The sequence below is a fragment of the Clinocottus analis genome, unplaced genomic scaffold (assembly GCF_023055335.1).
Source record: "Clinocottus analis isolate CAN_PGR_092001 unplaced genomic scaffold, fCliAna1.0.p SCAF_4, whole genome shotgun sequence".
NCBI lineage: Eukaryota > Metazoa > Chordata > Actinopteri > Perciformes > Cottidae > Clinocottus > Clinocottus analis.
In genome coordinates this window covers 17,468,035-17,485,547 of record NW_027176153.1, presented here as the reverse complement: position 1 = coordinate 17,485,547, position 17,513 = coordinate 17,468,035, and the positions used below count along the sequence as shown (strand labels likewise).

At 41.9% G+C, this 17,513-nt stretch overlaps 1 protein-coding gene across 1 annotated transcript in view; it reads left to right on the top strand.

Annotated features, from left to right (window-relative positions):
- Positions 1–17,513, top strand: part of LOC137800557 (chemokine-like protein TAFA-2) — a 59,273-nt gene that overhangs the window by 14,857 nt on the left and 26,903 nt on the right. The window contains exon 2 of the mRNA XM_068597799.1: positions 14,910–15,010. Within this exon, the coding sequence (XP_068453900.1) occupies positions 14,911–15,010 (100 nt within the window). The 5' untranslated portion in view covers position 14,910. The remainder of the gene's footprint in view (positions 1–14,909; positions 15,011–17,513) is intronic.

The window sequence follows — 17,513 nt, the reverse complement described above, 5'->3', positions numbered from 1 at the left end:
TTTAAGCTTTGCTAATATTGTGTCATGAGCACAGAACTCTATTGAGAAAAAAGGGGATCGAAATGAGTGTTAAAAGAAAGAGAAGGAACATATTTTTCTTTCTGGCTCATTTTTATATGCAAGTCAGTGGGGAGTTGTAAAGTTTTACCTGCTCTGGTCTGGTTGTGTTAAAGGTCAGATATGAAAGGATCCCCCACACTGGTGTCAGATGTCAACACAGCCCGACTCCCACTGCCTGGATTAAGAGGCGAGACGACCATGGCTGCCAGGAAGTCATTTGTCCTCCAGCCTGTCAGTAACAGTCTGTATATCTGAATGGGGTGAAGTGTGTGTTTGTTTGGGTGAGAGAGAGAGAGAGAGAGAGAGAGAGAGAGAGAGAGAGAGAGAGAGAGAGAGAGAGGTGTATGAATGTGTGTTTGTAATATCAATATCCCACTGATCCTCTTCTCCCTGCTGTGTGTTTCTGCATATCTCTGATTGCCAGATGTGTTTATTGAGTGCATGTGTGTGCACAGATTTCTATTTGTGTTGGTGTGTGTGCTACGACCAGGTGTATGTCTGAGTCTCTCGCAGTGAGAGATCTCTGTGTTGACAGGACTGATGCTGTTCATTTTGGAAATATGCAGCCAGGGTTGATGGGATACTGGCTGTGTGTGTGTGTGTGTGTGTGTGTGTGTGTGTGTGTGTGTGTGTGTGTGTGTGTGTGTGCCGTACATCTGGATTGCTGTCCCACCCATAAGACAGTGCTCTGTAATCAGGCATAATCAGGTGGTGTGAATGGGCATATGTGTAAATGTGTATTATTCTGGAGAAGCTCAGGTTTAATTATGGACCCCCCCCCTCCCTCTCCACACACACACACACACACACGCACACACACACACACACACACACACACACACACACACACACTAGAGCCGTGCAACAAATTGCATCTAAACATTTTACCAGACTGCTCTTGTAATTCTTACACCTCTGTGACCACTTCATTGTTTGTCCGCCGTTGTTTTTGTCGTAGCCCTGTCTGTGAGATAGCACCCTACAGCTAGCTACAGCTGCTAGATAGTAAAACCAGTGAGCGGGCAAATGCAACACTATCATTTATTGGCACCACGGGGAATTCCTTTTGGTGTCTGGTGTGTAACTTGGGTCCTTAGGCACGAACACAACACATGGTGTTGTGGGGGAGAACTAAAGTATTTCTCTCTTCATCCCATTAACCGCCACCTCTCTTTTAAGTAAGGGTTTGCCGAATTTAACATAAATGGACTATTTTTGATTATCAGATGGGAATTGCAAATATACTCTGTAAATGTATCATCAGCCACACATGAATGGAAATGTCCATCACTGATACACATTGTATGTCCAGGGGACTTGTCTTATGACTTGAGTCTATTCCAGTGTCTGGATCCTCTCTATTCCGGACACATCATTTCCACGGTATCTCCAACAGTCTTTAAAAAGGATTTTGAAATTACCTTTGCATGTTTTATGTAATCGAGCGACATCTTGTGACTTTGGTGGTTTTAGATAACACTTGCTGGAGTGCCTCGCATCAACATTGACAAAAGCTCTCACCTTCGTCTGTCTACTAAAAAAAGTGCAATCCAGACAACTGTCAACTAAGTAAAGTAAAACAAGCCATAATGTCATACACAAATTGTAACCTACAACTTGGAAAGAACATTTCAGTTTTCAGACTGCTTTAAATGTTTGGAGACGCCATCAACGGTTTTGTTCCAGTTCCACTGAATATATTTCTCTAACTCTTTTATTTCAACTGGTTGTTCGTCTGCATGGTGCTACCGTCCCGCAAGCCAAACAGTGGGTGTTTAAAGGTTAAATTCAAATATATATTTTATACATCCCCATGAAAGGTTTTCATGAACTGAAGACGAGGTTTCAAACAGCCATGTTGGCAGCAGTTTGTACTTTGTGTTTTGTGTCAGCTGACATTATTGATGATAATCCATCTTTTCTTTTTTTTCCTTTCTCCACATTCTCTAATTCTGTAACACACATGCACCAGATGATTCAAAAGGTTTTTTAACCTGGCTTGAGCAGTTCATCCTCTTCCGCCTCCGAGTTAAACAGCGTATATGATTGAAAAAAAAAATCATGTTTGAAGTCTGCTTAAAAATGTAGGGCTTTAAATGTAGGGCTGTTTGACACTACACGTCTTTGAAGAAACATAACTGTGACCTGCATAAATAACTAGTTTCTTGAATTAACAATACAATGTTAAACTAAGACGCAAGTGCATCTTTTGGTCTTCAAACGGATTTCTGAGCTATCTATAGGCGAGAGACTCAATGCTTTAAACATTCTGCAAATCAATCCATGCAAATTGTATTAAAAGGATGTGAAAACAAATATTTGAATTAGGGGGGTTGTGTATGTCAAGCGTGAAGACGGATAACACGAATACATTACGGATGCAGGGATTAGTGCGGTTCAAATAGCCTGTGATGTTTGAGAATTATAGATGTATTTGTTCATCCAATTTGCAGATGCTGAGGTGACAGCTCAGCCACTTACAAGAGGTGTCATACTGACATGTGTTAATATATTCAGTGACTAAAGATTACCTCATACTGCTGTGTGTGTGTGTGTGTGTGTGTGTGTGTGTGTGTGTGTGTGTGTGTGTGTGTGTGTGTGTGTGTGTGTGTGTGTGCTTATTTGGGATGAAGTGCAAAGTGTATCTCATTACCTTTGAATTAGTTTTTGCGTATTATTAGTGTGTGTTTGGGTTCATCAAACTTGCAAGTCTGAGTTTGTATGAGTTACACACGTCAAGTGTCTAAAACCTGAAGAGTAGAAGCTGTCATAGGAATGCAGAAGGGAGAGAGAGAGAGGGGGGGGGGGGTAGAGAGATGTAGTGAAGGGAGAGAGAAAGAAACATATACGGAAAGAAATCCCCAGTGAGGAAGCAGCCGGTTCATTAGCAGCATAGGAACGTGCTATTGTGTGTGTGTGTGTGTGTGAGTGTGTGCACTGAGCAGCAGGATGCTAACTAGGACACACTTTTCAGAATGAAGCAAAGCCAGATTTTGAACAAGATCTCAGTATTTTTTGTCATATTTGGTTTTACCTCTGCATGAACTGCTGTGTGCGATGCATTCCTCAGCATAACAGCTCGAGCTCGCTACTGAAGTGCTGCGTTGCTCTAAAGTGAATACACAGCTTATGCACTTTCAGTTACTCCACTACAGTAATAGTTTGTTTTTTTTTCAAACAATTTCTTTAAACAAAAAAGGGAGTGTTTCAATATCAGAAAATAAACTGCAGGGTGAACGAGACTAATTCAAGTAAAATCTGGCAGCCATTTTCTTTTTTCACCCCTCTTCCCCGACCAGTCCTCAAAATGTTGAACTCTTTACTTTTCCCATTTAAAATGACATGGTTTCTTCTCCCTGGTATGTATTCAGGCGAGGCATTTGTTCGCTCCCCTTTTCACGTTTTTAAAGCCTGCAATTGTTTTAGCTGTCTGCTGGTTCTGAGCAGGACTTATAAAGGACAAACAAAAAAAAACAACTCATGTATTCATAAAACAGACATACTAACCTCAGATTGTTCCAAATTGCATTCATGTTTTTGGCTACGCATGTTTCTGTGACAGATTATAAATTGAAGATTGAATTAGACTCGAGGAATGGATTCACGTACAGAGAAACATAGGGATGACTGTCTGTCTGTGTGTGCGGCCACGCATGTGCATCCCTGATAGAGTGAGGGAGGGATGTGTTCAATTTGAGGAGACCAGTTTTCTGTGATCGCAATTCTGATAAGAATTGTAAGAAACCACACTCACACCAAGCCACCCTGGAATACCAACGAGACACACACAGGCTCTCTCTCTGTCTTTCTTCATGGCATCCACGCATTTAGATGCGCACACACTCGGACACACACACAAAGGCGCACACACACGCGTGGCAGTGAATGTGTAGCCATGTTTCCTCTTCCTCGAGATGCAAATTTTATAATTTGGTGACTTTTTCTCGTGCATATAACGCATCCAAGAAAACAAAGCTATGCATGTGTGTGTGTGTGTGTGTGTGTGTGTTCTTTGCAGGAACATGGACACATGAGGAGCAGTATAAATGATTTACTCAACTTACAGTGACAGCACAGGAAAATGTCTGCCCAGATTAACAGGATGTAGGAAATCACTCTAAAACTGGGATGCAGAAACAATCACACTCTTTCTATGCCGGCTTGTTTTTGACTCTTATTGGCAGAGACCAGAGTTTGATGTCAATATAATCACTATACTTTTAAAATAAAACATGTACCAATGAATATGTGAAAACATTGTGACAAAATGAACGGGCTTGTTCCTCATAATGGACCTGAGGTTTATACGGAGGTACAGCTCTTTGTTCCACTGTGTAATGTTTGGTTCGCCCTCACTGCTGCATATCAACATTTTCAGCTGCAAGATGCAGTTTTTTTTTTTCAAATAAAAAAAAAACACTGCTCAGAGACCAAAAACATTGTCAAAAGAGAGTAAAATTCAGACTCAGGAGTCTGAACTCATGTAGAGAGAAACATATCTCCAAATGAATGACAACGCTGCTCCTCCATACCTGCTGGATGTGGGAATACGCAACGGTATGCAAATACATTTGCAAATCAATTTAAAAAAGCAGCGGTGATGTGTCAATGCTGCGTTCACACAGAAAGACCTATATGAATAGATGAAAGCATGATGTTAGTCTTCGACCTAAGCTTTCATTTAAAAAAAGAAACCTCTAATTTGAAAATACTAAGAAGTATACATATTTCTCTTTCCACTTTATGAGTAGGACAGAAACAAAAAAGAGACACAATTTCACCCATCAGAAAAACTGAACTCTCCGTTTGTCCGTCTGTCTGCCTCAGCATCGCCAGCTCAGCTGCTGATCTGCTGCCCCAGCGGCTCCAGCTCTCCATTATCATGTCTGGTGGAGAGATGTTTGTAGAAGGCAATAGCACACCCTGGTCTGTTGGTAATAACGTTGAAGTTTTGGTTTGTGTGTGTGTGTGTGTATGATAGCCTGTGCCAAAACTCTACATCTGCCAGACTGTTAAGGGGTCCTGCTGAGTTTAATCTGCATGGACAGGATGTTTTGTGGTTAAGTGTTTGGATACAAACCTGTCTGTTCCTGTATGATCCTGCAGAAATGCAAACCGGGATGAAGACAAAAGCATCATGCGCCCCGTTCACGAACACAATCACACAACCAGTTATGAATATTGTAATTGAAGATGCTACTTGTATTTTTTCATAACTTCAGACTTTAAAGAAAACATATGCAGGAAAAGGTTTTGCGTGTGTATGCGTGTGTATGCGTGTGTGCGCGCGCGTGCGTGTGTGTGTGTGTGCATGTGTGTAACTGGAGCCCATCTGTTGTTGTGTATGCTGATATAGCAGCTGCATCTGTGGGGAGCTGACTAGCACATTAGGAGAGAACACACATACACATACACACTAAACCTGCACATACTGGACAGCTAACAGTTCATTTGACACTGTAATTACAGCCAGTGATCATCAACCCTCTTCCTCAGGGCGTCGACTGACCTCCAACAATATCACCACGAGACAGAAGGATGGCGGGAGTCAGTGAAAGATGAGGAAGGAAGGGCTGAGGGAAGAGAGGTGTAAGGATGGAGGAAGGGAGAGAAGAAAAAGGGCAAAAAAAATAAATGGGTTGCAGACAAATGTGGGAGAAAGTGATATAGAGATTGGCAGGGTTTATGGTTATGACCTGGAGGTGTGTTTGTTGGGGATTGATTCATTCATAAGTCTGTCCGTGTGTGTGTCCAGGCAGTTCACCTTCCACCACGGTCTCTTGTGTTGACCTTACCTGCTGCATCACTGTGCATCGTTAGGATGAGTTATACAGCGTTATTGCTCTGCTGCTATCTATGGCTGCTGGTTAAACACACACACACACACACACACACACACATTTATATATATGAAAATACTCACAGCAGGCAGGCACCAAATCATGGCAACCTGTATGAAGCAGCATGCATAAGTTATGTGCACGAGGCTGCAAGGTGAAGTAGGAAGGCAACGAGTGGTGATCTGGGCAGGAGAGACAAACAAAAAGAAAAGGGTGAAGTTTGTGTTATGCACACCATTTTTCAAGATTTCTTGTTGCTACACCCAATGAGTGCTAATGTTAGCTTAACACAAATCATGAACTGCTCGCTGCATCATAGTTAATACTACAGTTTGAATGGATGAAAACACCTGAAAATCGGTACAGCACATATTTTCCTCCAGGCCGGCTGTTTCCTTTTGCTGTGTCCAGCAAAAGTCGCCACGATGAGCAAAAAAAGCACACCTGATGCAGGAAGCTTTTCTCTCAGAGATGATATGTTTTCAACTTGAGGCATTGAAAGAACTCATGAAATGCGAGGCGCATAGAGTGGAGAAACGTGAGGCATGTGAAACATTTCGCCCTCATTGGAAACGAATAAAAAGCGTCTCTGTGTTGCTAAAACGCACTCTATCGCTTCAGGGCCTTAATCGCGATTTCGACTTCCCCAGAGACAGTTTTGTATTGACATGTTTTCTGTTGTCACGCCAATACACCAAGAGTTATGTTGCTGTCAAAACACTGACATCATACTAACAGGGATTTTGCACAGATTAATATTGACAGCTCCTTCTTGGCTTTTCTCTGCAATATTTCCAGCACTTCATTTGTCTGGAAACGTCCATTGTATTTGTTGCTTTATCTGTGCGGCTTCAGTGTCAGGCGCAGAACGAATGTGCTCCTGATACAAGGCCTGTCCTAATTAAGGAAAACCTAAATAGAGACTTTTTTTTCCGGTTTACAGAGCAATTTACCTTTTTCGTGTCATGATTCATCGCCTCTGCAGTAATCAGCATCTGCGACTCCAATTTTATGTTATAATATTTTTTGTGCACACTACACTGCTTCTTGTTATCGCTTCAAGAACATTTAACACGCTGAAACAGTAAGGTGTGAAGACATAACTGTCATTCCAAAGATACTTCCTAGATGCTACATATTTCTGAGGACTGTTAGCGACACTATTTTTGAGGGATGGTGTCAGCCTCAGCCTGATGCACATGGGCCTACTGGGACCACACAAGCAGATGCTTCATTTACAAAATTATGCATTTAGGGCAGAGAGAAATAGGTCTGAATCCAGGGAGTTTAGGAGAGTTACAGAATGAGACCAGAGAGGACTGAAGCCATCAAGGAGACGCCCCGTTGTGATCTCCACATGGTTCTTTATAATCTCCGGCCCTGCATGTTCATTTGTCAGAGAAGGAGATGCAAAAACAGGAGGGAAAGGGAGAAAGAGAAAGATGCACCATTTCACCGTCTCCCAGGTTCTCTGCCCCTCTTTAAGTATTCATTAAGAGAGCTTGGACACTGACCATTACCTCCTGCCATCATCTACTCACATCACTGATCAGCATCTCTTTCTCTCTAAAATTGAAAAAAAAAACAACAACAGGGAAAGTGGATTGTTGACTCCCTTAATACACTTTTGCCCCGCTCCATCGCTTTCTCCCTCTCAACCACTTTTTTTCGACTCAAACTATAACCAGCAGCGTTGGCCATCCTCCACTGACACACATGGATGAATATAGTTCTGGACGGGGCTTTTCATGCTCAGATTGAATATTTTTGAGGTTCCCAGAAGCTGCTCCTGTTATAACCTGACATGACTGATTTCAAACAAAATATTGCCTGTGAGCTTGTCACACTCAGTGCACACTATTGTGTGTGTGTGTGTGTGTGTGTGTGTGTGCTTTCTCCAGTGGCAGGTGTTGGTTTCAGAATGTCTGAGACTGCTGTCCTGCAGGGACAACCTCTCGGTGTGTGTGTGTGTGTGTGTGTGTGTGTGTGTGTGTGTGTGTGTGTGTGTGTGTGTGTGTGTGGGATTCTCATAGAGCACTTCAATTCGTAATCTCCAAGGAGTAACATGAGAGGTTTCCTCTGAGCAGACCTTGTTTTTGTGTGTGTTTGACACCCAATTGAAGTATTTTCATCAACAATGACATCGCTTCATGATGAGTGAATGATTGTGAAATTGAAGCGCAAATATAGGAGCAATTTGCTGACATTATACTTCATTATAACAACATATCACATTACATGTCTAGCTAGATGTCACAATAATGGAATCATAACAGTGAACTAAGCAAAAAAAAATAATAGGTTACAGGATTGAATTAAATCATTAATACTTCAATAATTGTGTTTAGTTCAGTAGAACATTCAGTCGAAGCTGTCATGCTTAGTTCGGCACAAAAGTAGCCTGCACAAGCGCTGAATGTGAGATCAATAGTTCAGCAGTGTATTATAACATTATGGTGGTTTCCGTGGCTTTCACAGTCTTTTAATTAGCATTTAACAAGGAAGTAACATTCTGTTTAATATTTTACAGCTGTGCTGACAAAGCCACTCTCAGCCAACATTGACCAGCTCCAATGATGAAAGCTCATTCGTTCAGTGAGGATGATGAGTCACCATCGTCACTTCACTTTACAGATTTAAATCACAATTTTCTAGCCCAAGGTAACAAACGTCCGACCACGAATTAAAACAATCAAAGGATATCAAATTTTAAAAAAAAATACAAAATAAGGATAAGCAGCTAATTCGCAAACCAGATAACGATTTGGTGTTTTTGCTTGAAGAGTGAATTATAAAGATAGTTGCTGATAAAATGTTGTTTTAATGATATTCATTCATCAACTAATCATATCATAATATAAACCCACATGGTGGGCAAGTGAACCGCAAAGCATCCGTGTCAATGAAGAAGCAAGTAACGAAGACACAGCCAGACAGAAATGGAAGACACAATTTAAATATACCAGCTGAGGGCGGTGGAGAGGAGAGAAAGCCACGGTCCTCTGGAAACCACAGCGTGATGCAAAATTAAGTTGTTGGGAGGCGCAGGAAAGAGGAGAGCACAAAGAGAGAGAGAGAGAGAGAGAGAGAGAGAGAGAGAGAGAGAGAGAGAGAGAGAGAGGGAGAGGGGGAGGGAGAGCGGAAATGCTTTTACTGCCGGTCACTTCCACCTGTCTGTCTGGCAGATGGACGGATAAAATCTAACTTTTATCAAAGTGCGCTGGAAAGTAGATCCTTTGTTCTTCATCTGTTTCTTTTGTAGGTAAAAGGGAATATCTGCAGCCGTTTCCCCTCCCAGTCCAGTTATCCTCAAACATCTAAAGCTCACTAGTTCCTTACTTGCTTTGTATTCTTTCATGAGACTCTGGCTGAACTGCCTCAATTCCTGTTGCTTGTTCAGCAACAAACAAGTGTTTTACAACTGTTATATTTGTCAAGAAAGGCTTATATCTTCGGATGGATTTCCACTTGGCCAGTAGTTGTATAAGAGGCTACAAAAGTCCAAAAACTTTGATTGAAATCATATTGAAGAAACCATTTCTTCCCCCCTGGATTAATTTCTCCCATGCCTGGTGGTACCCTCTCGCCCCACGTCAGGGACCACACAGTGGAGGCCATTTGCATTTCGCTTTCATAGATTTCCTAAATTCCAAAGCGGGAAGAGATCCCTGCTTTGCATTTGTTTATTCAGTTCAAAGTGTTTCTTTCTGTTATTGCCCAAGAACCTTGCAGAAAATTAAAGTGTAGTCAAAATGTGATGGATACATATGAAAGTGGTTCACTGTGTATTCTATGGAGAGAAAGAGAGAGAGACTTTGATGTTGTTTTTGCAGCGTTAAGCCAGTTTATGGTGTAGCTCGCGCCTGTAGGTGAGGGCTGGCAATTCCATTTTTTTTTTTATTGTCTGATACTGTTGGACTTGTGGGTGATAGAAAGACTCAGACAACATAACTGTGTTTACCACCTGGATCTGCATTGTCAGCAGACACACTCTGCAGCTGTGTGTAGCTGCTGTATGTGTGCGTGTTTGACCTGAGGAGGTTTTAGAGGCGGCTGTGTCGTGTGTGGATGATGGATTTGTAGTGACATCAGGATTTTTTACCTAGCGGTGCAGCGAGTTCTCCGGGTTAGCGCAGCGAGCAGCAGGCACACGCAGGAAGAGCAAAAGAGAGTCAGGGACGGATAGAGCGTGACACCCTTGGGTTGAATCGAGCTTTGGGCATGTGGTGGGGACACACATGTAGTAAGAGGGGAAAGCTTAATTTCAGAGATGTGAATGTCAAGTCTGTGATGTGCACTCTGAATTCATAGAATGCAGCCGAGGATTGGAGGACAAAGCCAAAAGCTTCCCACTCCTCATTTCCTCTCTCACGCCTCCCGCCGACACACACACACACACACACACACACACACACACACACACACACACACAGTATTGCGTTTCCAGAATGCTTGTTAAATTGGAGGCTTAATGTGGAGCCTCTGGTTTTCTCCACAGGTCACATGGAGTGATTGTATCCACAAAGACCAAACTGTGGATTCCATTAATAACACGCACACACGCTCCTGGCAGGATCAAGGAGGCCGAATCAAGCCTAAACCTCCCACGGTTGCAATTAGGATTGGAGTGCCACAGTCCTGGCTCCGGCTACAAAACAAACCCATCCATTAAGTCACAAGAATGCACAGATTTCCTCTGACAAGTCATCAAACCAATGTGGTCCATCCATTCTCATTCATCCCCTGATTTGTGCAAACTTAGCCACTTCATAGATCGTAAAGTATCACTACCGAGGTTGAATACAAAAGTACGGGTGATATTCATACACATGCAACTGCAACTTTTCATGGCTTTTATTCTCAAGACTTCAGACATAACGTTTGCATGGCATTGCAATATTGCAACAACATTTAAATCAGTTCATTCAAACTGTGAGTTAAGTATTCTTCACGTCCAAGCAGGTGTAAATACAAAATAGTATTTATCAACGTTTTTATTATCACCACTATGGACTATGGTCTCTTTTTTTCCGTCACTACTGAAGTTTATCCAACAGAGAGACACAATCAAAGATTGATTTCAGCTGAGGCCAATTAAGCCTTTACCCCTCCCCCTCCTCCGCCCCTCCCCCCCTCCTCTCCAACAATGCCTATTGACATCATGTTGACTCCTTCATAAGGATTTTAAAAAGTTTGTATTTGAAACAAAAGTGCACAAACCGGGGACAGAAATAAATACCTGCGTCTATATCATAAAATGAAACATTAAATACGTTCAAACCAACAATCGTCACTGTAATCAAACTGAGGACATACCATCGATAGTAATGTGTTGTAGCAGCAACTACTCTTCTGTGCTAAAGACGCCAGCATAACTAACTACATTTTTTTGCAGCCTTCCCAACAAGGCCGGAGGGACATTCTCTATCACACATTCGTGTGGATCGTGGGTGGATTGGCAACTTCATGAGTGAATTATATTGATAACGATATTGGATGAGATCGGTCCCAACTCTCATGAGAACCTTGTGTTGCCTTCCCTCGCCTCATTCCTTGAACGGTCCACTTTTTTTTGGCTTCTTCTTTTTGTTGTCGTCCTCCTCTTTGGTTCTTCACCTCCCTTGCATGCACTTGTTTTTTTTACCTCTCGTCCTTCTTTTATTTCATCTGTGTGCTTTCTATTCCTCTCCGCTGGCTCTTAACAATATAAGACAATGTCTTCCATTTATTTTGATACTGTTACTTTGAACATCAAGCTGCAGTAAGCATCTCGATGACTTTGGCCTGAATCATCTCTCTGTTGAGTACTCAAGAAAAATACAATCCACATCTACTGTAACTAATTCACAGTCATACACATGCTCGTGTGTGTGAGGGAGAGCACATATCCATCTCATGGACAAAGACAGAGAAACATTTCCGAACATGTTAACACCTTATTGGGATCACCAAGTTCACCACTACTTAGTCTTTTCTTACATTTAATTAAAAGAATTATCCCAATATAGCACTGGGAGCATTTTAAGGCACTGTCACACCTATAGTTTGGCACATTTTGGTTTAAACCAAATAAAATGTCATTTGACATATGTCTTCTCGTTCTGGTCTGATTCATGTTCACAGTGACTTAAAACAAACAAACCAAGATGAGTAAACAGGAAGTAATACAGACCGACAGGTGACTGGACAGCTGTGGTGATCGTTGTCCTGCATCATTGTGACCCCCATGGGAAAATCTAATTTGATTACATAACTCCCAAGAACAGTCTGTGACTGCACCTTCTGCCAAGAGGGTCTAGGGGGAACAGAAAAGACATTGAAACATGCGAGAAAATCAGTCAGCATGCAGGATGTTTGAACAGAATAAAGATACAACATAAAGCTCATGAGCTATATCGTAAGGTCTCATCAAGAAATGTCAGAAACAACTTTCAATATTCAGGTTTTGTGAATATCCCTTGTTAAAATGTATCTATTCCATCTGAGAAACAGGCAGCATTTTTTTTGAGCCACTTCCTGCACCATGGAAGCAATGATGACTTCCTGTTTAGTAATATTATTATTTTAGCAACCATAGCCTGCAAGCCTGCTTTTGTTGGGAGGACATTGTCCTTGTCTTGTCATGCAGTCTGCGTAATACCAGTAAATACCAGTAAATACCAGTAAACACTGGTATTTACTGCTTTGCTTCAACCAAACCAACCAGCTGGTTTGTAAGCACCCTAAAAGTGGTTTATTATGTATTATTTCTTATTATTTCTTTATTATTTATCTCACTTATTTCTATCTTAATCTTTCAATCTTGATGACCACAACTTGAGATTTTCTGGACAATAAATAATGTGTTCATGTTAATTGCCACGGTAACTGATGTAAAGTGGCCGGGCGTCCCGCTTTCTAAATGGCGCATATCTCGGGGAATGGAAACCTCCTTGAATATTAATGCATTTCCATTACATTTTTCTCATTGGCCGTCGGGAGATCAACCAGAGCTCACAACCCCGTGAGATGTCTGTCCGGCTTTAGCTAAGACGCATACAAACACACACACACACACACACACATACGCCCCTGTGCACACAAATACAGACGGGAGATATAGAAGAGAAGCTGATCAGCCACATGGAGGTGGGAGGGCGTTCCACTGGGACTAATTAAAGGGATGGAACAGACCGCAGAACTCATCGGAGACCACCACTCGTCTCCAACTCTATCTTTTCCTCCCCTCACTCTTCCTTTCTCTTTGTCTCCTCTGTGTTCCGTTACTGAAAGCGACATTATCCAGGGTTATAGGACCCAACGAGGGTTTCTGGTCACTATTTTTATTCCTGCATGATTTCTAGTGGATGCTGGAGACATTTTCTGAACACATATGTGGCACCAACATGCAAACAGATTGAAACAAGTCGACACAAGCAGTTAGCATATAATCAGTTTTCTAAAAAACAAAAACAGACAAACAAAACTTTCATCCAGATTGTTTGTTTCCTGTGGGAACCTAAAAGTCAAAGTTGACTAATTAGTCACGCAATTTGTTATTATCCTCAGTCCCACGAGACTTGTGTCACTTACTCACGTGAGTCGTCAATCAGTCAAGTGAAGGTCAACCATGATTTTTGTCCTCACATTCTCCCCCCAACTTCTCTCTTGTGTCTCTTTTGCTGCTACTTTCTGAATCAATGTCTATACTCAACACCCACCAGGACAGAACAAACAACCAGCCAAAATGAAGTGCCACTGCATCATCACATACACCGCTGTGTGCCTAAATAAGCTGAAGAGGAAGCATACCGGGTCGCAGTCTTGCTTGTGTGTACAAGAGGAAGGGGCAGGAAAGGATATAGGAATGACGATAAATGGAAGAAAAGACAAAAAGGGACAATAAAGTGTATATATGTATGATTATCTGTGTGTGTGTGTGTGATGCCCTCTAACCAAAGGAAGCCTTGGCTAAGCCTGTCTGGCTTTGCAGCTTCTCTCCGCTCTAGAACTGCATGGCTGCATAGTCAGATGACTCACACACCCAGCTCAGAACTCAAGCCTGGGCTTAACACACACAAACACATGCACTCACTTCCTCACGGCAAAAGCGCTCGCACCCACATGCACGCAGATATATACCGAAATACATGTGCACATACAAGCCCATCACACAGATACTGAGACCCAACCGGGCATGTGCATAATCTCATTTTCAATCAGGTATTCTGCACAGACTCTCACACAAACCTGGAAAGTTTGGTTTGTTTTTATTCACATGTTTGCTCAAAAGTATTTCACTTTTTTCTGTTCCTGTTGATTGCTGTCGAGATATAAAGAGACTTTGAATTAATATAGGAATAATGTTTTTGAAGAAGATCACAATACACTTTTAAGTGTTTTATACTATCAGAATATAGTCTCAGATTGAAGTGTGCATTGTAATGACAGTCTCTAATGCTGCCACTTTGACAAAAACAAAATAAAAAGACATTCACTCCAATAAATGCAGAAGCCCCCCATCAATAAATATTAACCCAAAAATCAACTCTTAGTGATGCAAAGATATCAAGTGTGTGCAAACGAGAGTTGTAGTGGTATTAATCTGGGTAAATTAAGATATACTCACTTCCTGTTTGGAAGTTCCGGGTTTTAAAGTTTCTCCTATTGTTGTAGCTTCATCTGCCGTTTGCAGAGCATGCATGAAGGTAAACGTGTTGCAAAACGAAAGAGCTCGTAAATTTGACATGAGAGGTTGTAGAATACAATGTGGGTACTAATTTGTTTTGAATTGTTACAAAAACTCCACTCGTACCTTTCACCGCGAGCTGAATTTGAAGTCTCAGAAGGAGAAAAAAAAAGTCAACAGATCACAGAAGACGTTAGACTTCATGGCTAAAACGGCAATGATGCAAAAACATATTGGCAGTTACATACCATCAACCGTCGATCAAAGTCATGCCATGCACAGTATTTTGTTTTGTTTATGTGTTTCCTTATGGAGTGTGTGTTTTTGTTTCTCTCTGGCAGAATGCGGGAACGAGGTCCTTGCATCTGCGGAGTAGGTGTGTGGAGCCTACTGCTGTCCCTCTGTCTGGCCTCCCTCACACAGGCACACAGGAGCCACACGGGTAGGTAGATGTATGCCCGATCATGTGCGTTTTGTGTGTTTGTGTGTACACGTGTGTGCAGGACATATTCCTGTTGCTTGGTCATCGTCTGTGCGCAGCACTCACAGTATTGGATCTATTGTGCTTGGCCACCGCAGGCAGCCTCTACAGCCAATTTATTTTCACGTGTAAAGTTGAAGTGAATAGGCCGTGTGCCACCCGAGGGAACGCAGAGGCTGGATTCACAATGAAATACAAAACCACAGAAGCTGGTTGCCACAAAGAATTTTGAAAAAAAAAATGTTCTTAATAAAAAGAAAGGGAAACATGAGTAATCGAACAAGACATGTCTTCTCAGTTCAGGGGCTTTCAAGTCTTCGCTGTCCCCATCAGAGGAGGGAGGGAGGGAGGGGGGGGGGGGGCGTTTTTCCGAAATGCCTGTAGGTTACAGCACACATGGTGAGCAATGAGCCTTATGGATTAGAAATCCCTGGCTGCGTGATACCCCTCCCATGTGAGCCAAGTGGCTGAGTCACTGGCGTGATTGAGCCCACAGGCCTCTTACTACTTTCCAGTTCATTTCTCATGTGAAGGTTTGGTATCTTAGCCTTTCTGCTTCACAATGATAACCTGTGTGTGCAATGAAAATGACCTTCCTCTGGGCAAAAAGGCTTCAATAGAGAGCACGACATACCTGCTACCTGTATCTGAGAGGTTATATAAGTATGTAAGTGCTTGAAGTTGTGCTGCTACATGTAAGTGTGTGGGGAGAATATATACGTAGGAGCTCCTCTGTGTATCTTTGTGAAGACTTTTAATGTTTAGAATTCCTTGAAAATGTGTCAGACAGGTGACGCTGTTGATTTTATTGGCTCTTTATAATGTGATTCATTAAAATGTAGTCATTTTGTCGCTGTATGTAAAATAGTTCACCAACATTCAATGCTGACCAGCAGGAAAATACGGACACTTAGGTACACGTGTAGAGTCTAATGCAATGCAATACGACTGCTGTGCAATAAAGTCTACTCTATTGATGCTTATGTTTTTTGACATTATATTCTGCCCCCCATAGACAATGACAAAATAACCCAGGGAAACCACCACGACATGATGATAGTAGAGTTTGTCTTTGGTTTGACTTCATATGGAGAGCACTGATGGTTTGAAAATGTTACGCACTGCCTTTGGCTTTCCGGTCGTGATAAAGTGGCGTGCGCCAGATGCCCTTCATCTGAACTGGTCGTCTTTGTCATTGCTGTTCCCGGGTGTGTAACATCACTAATGTTAAAGATATTTATATTACAGTCAGTGTATTGTGTGTCTCAACATCTGCCTTGTACGGATGTTTCATTAGCGGATAAATTCATTATTGAATTAATTTATTCGTGAGTCTGAGTCTCTCCTTCAATTCTTTGAAGTCCTTCGGCCTTATGTGGGGACATTTCTCATCATGTAACAACTTGACAAGGTTTTTGTATGAATTTGTGTGTATGCACTATTTGTATGTTCTTGCTGTAATGCTATACCTTTAACCACAGTCTCGTGCGTTGTTTCTGTTTATGTGTGAGATTGACCGTGCTGGGCATTATCTTCTCAAATCTCATTATCTTTTGACAAGTCAAGGGCAAACATTTTCATAGATGGAAGGATGGCGAAAAGACAGAGAGAGCACGGAGATGCTCTCTTGTTGTGGTGCATTACCAGGCTTTCGGTGAAGTGCTGAGAGCTGCATAAAGCAAGAAAAACACTGAATCCACCATGAGAGACATGAATGGAAAAGTCACAAGATAAGGAAAGGTTCAGCAGTTTGGGCTTTGTGTCGTTGACAATTCTATCAAAGGTATTTTATCATAGTGTCCTCTGATATAGCGTTGTATAGTGTCGGTATTTTAGTCTGACGCTGCTAGATTTGTGTGTGTGTGATTGGGCTTGTGTACCGCCTGTGTGCTCCCGTTAATGGGTGATTGATTGTGGAGTAAGTTGTAATCAGGGAGTTACAGCGTTATCCAGTTGCAAGTTGTCTGAGTGCGGAAAAACAGACGAGTAATCAGATAATTACTAAATACAATCCCTTAGGTCACCCCAAGGGTGACACTCTGACACATACGGTGCAAACATACACTGTCTCTTTCTCCTCCACACTAACACAAACACAAGTATACTGTAAGTGCAGGCTTTCAAAGCATACAGCTAAGGAAGTGAACAGTTTCTGCAATGACATACCTTTATTTTGTTGCACAGGTTACACCAAACACAGTAAATATGTGTTTTTGCACCGTGTAAACTGTCTATATGTTTCAAATATAATTATTACAACGTGCGCAAAATCGTGACTTGCAAAATCAGCTGTCCTAAATCAAAACAGTCACTTACATAGGTCAACTATACTTTACTTAAATAGTTGGTTGTGCACCTGCCGCAGATTACCGTTGTGACTAAAGGTGTCACTGAAGAAGAACGGTGTAAGAAATAGATTGGAAAAAAACACAGAGATCCGAGCTCGGTTTGTGTTTGTTGACCA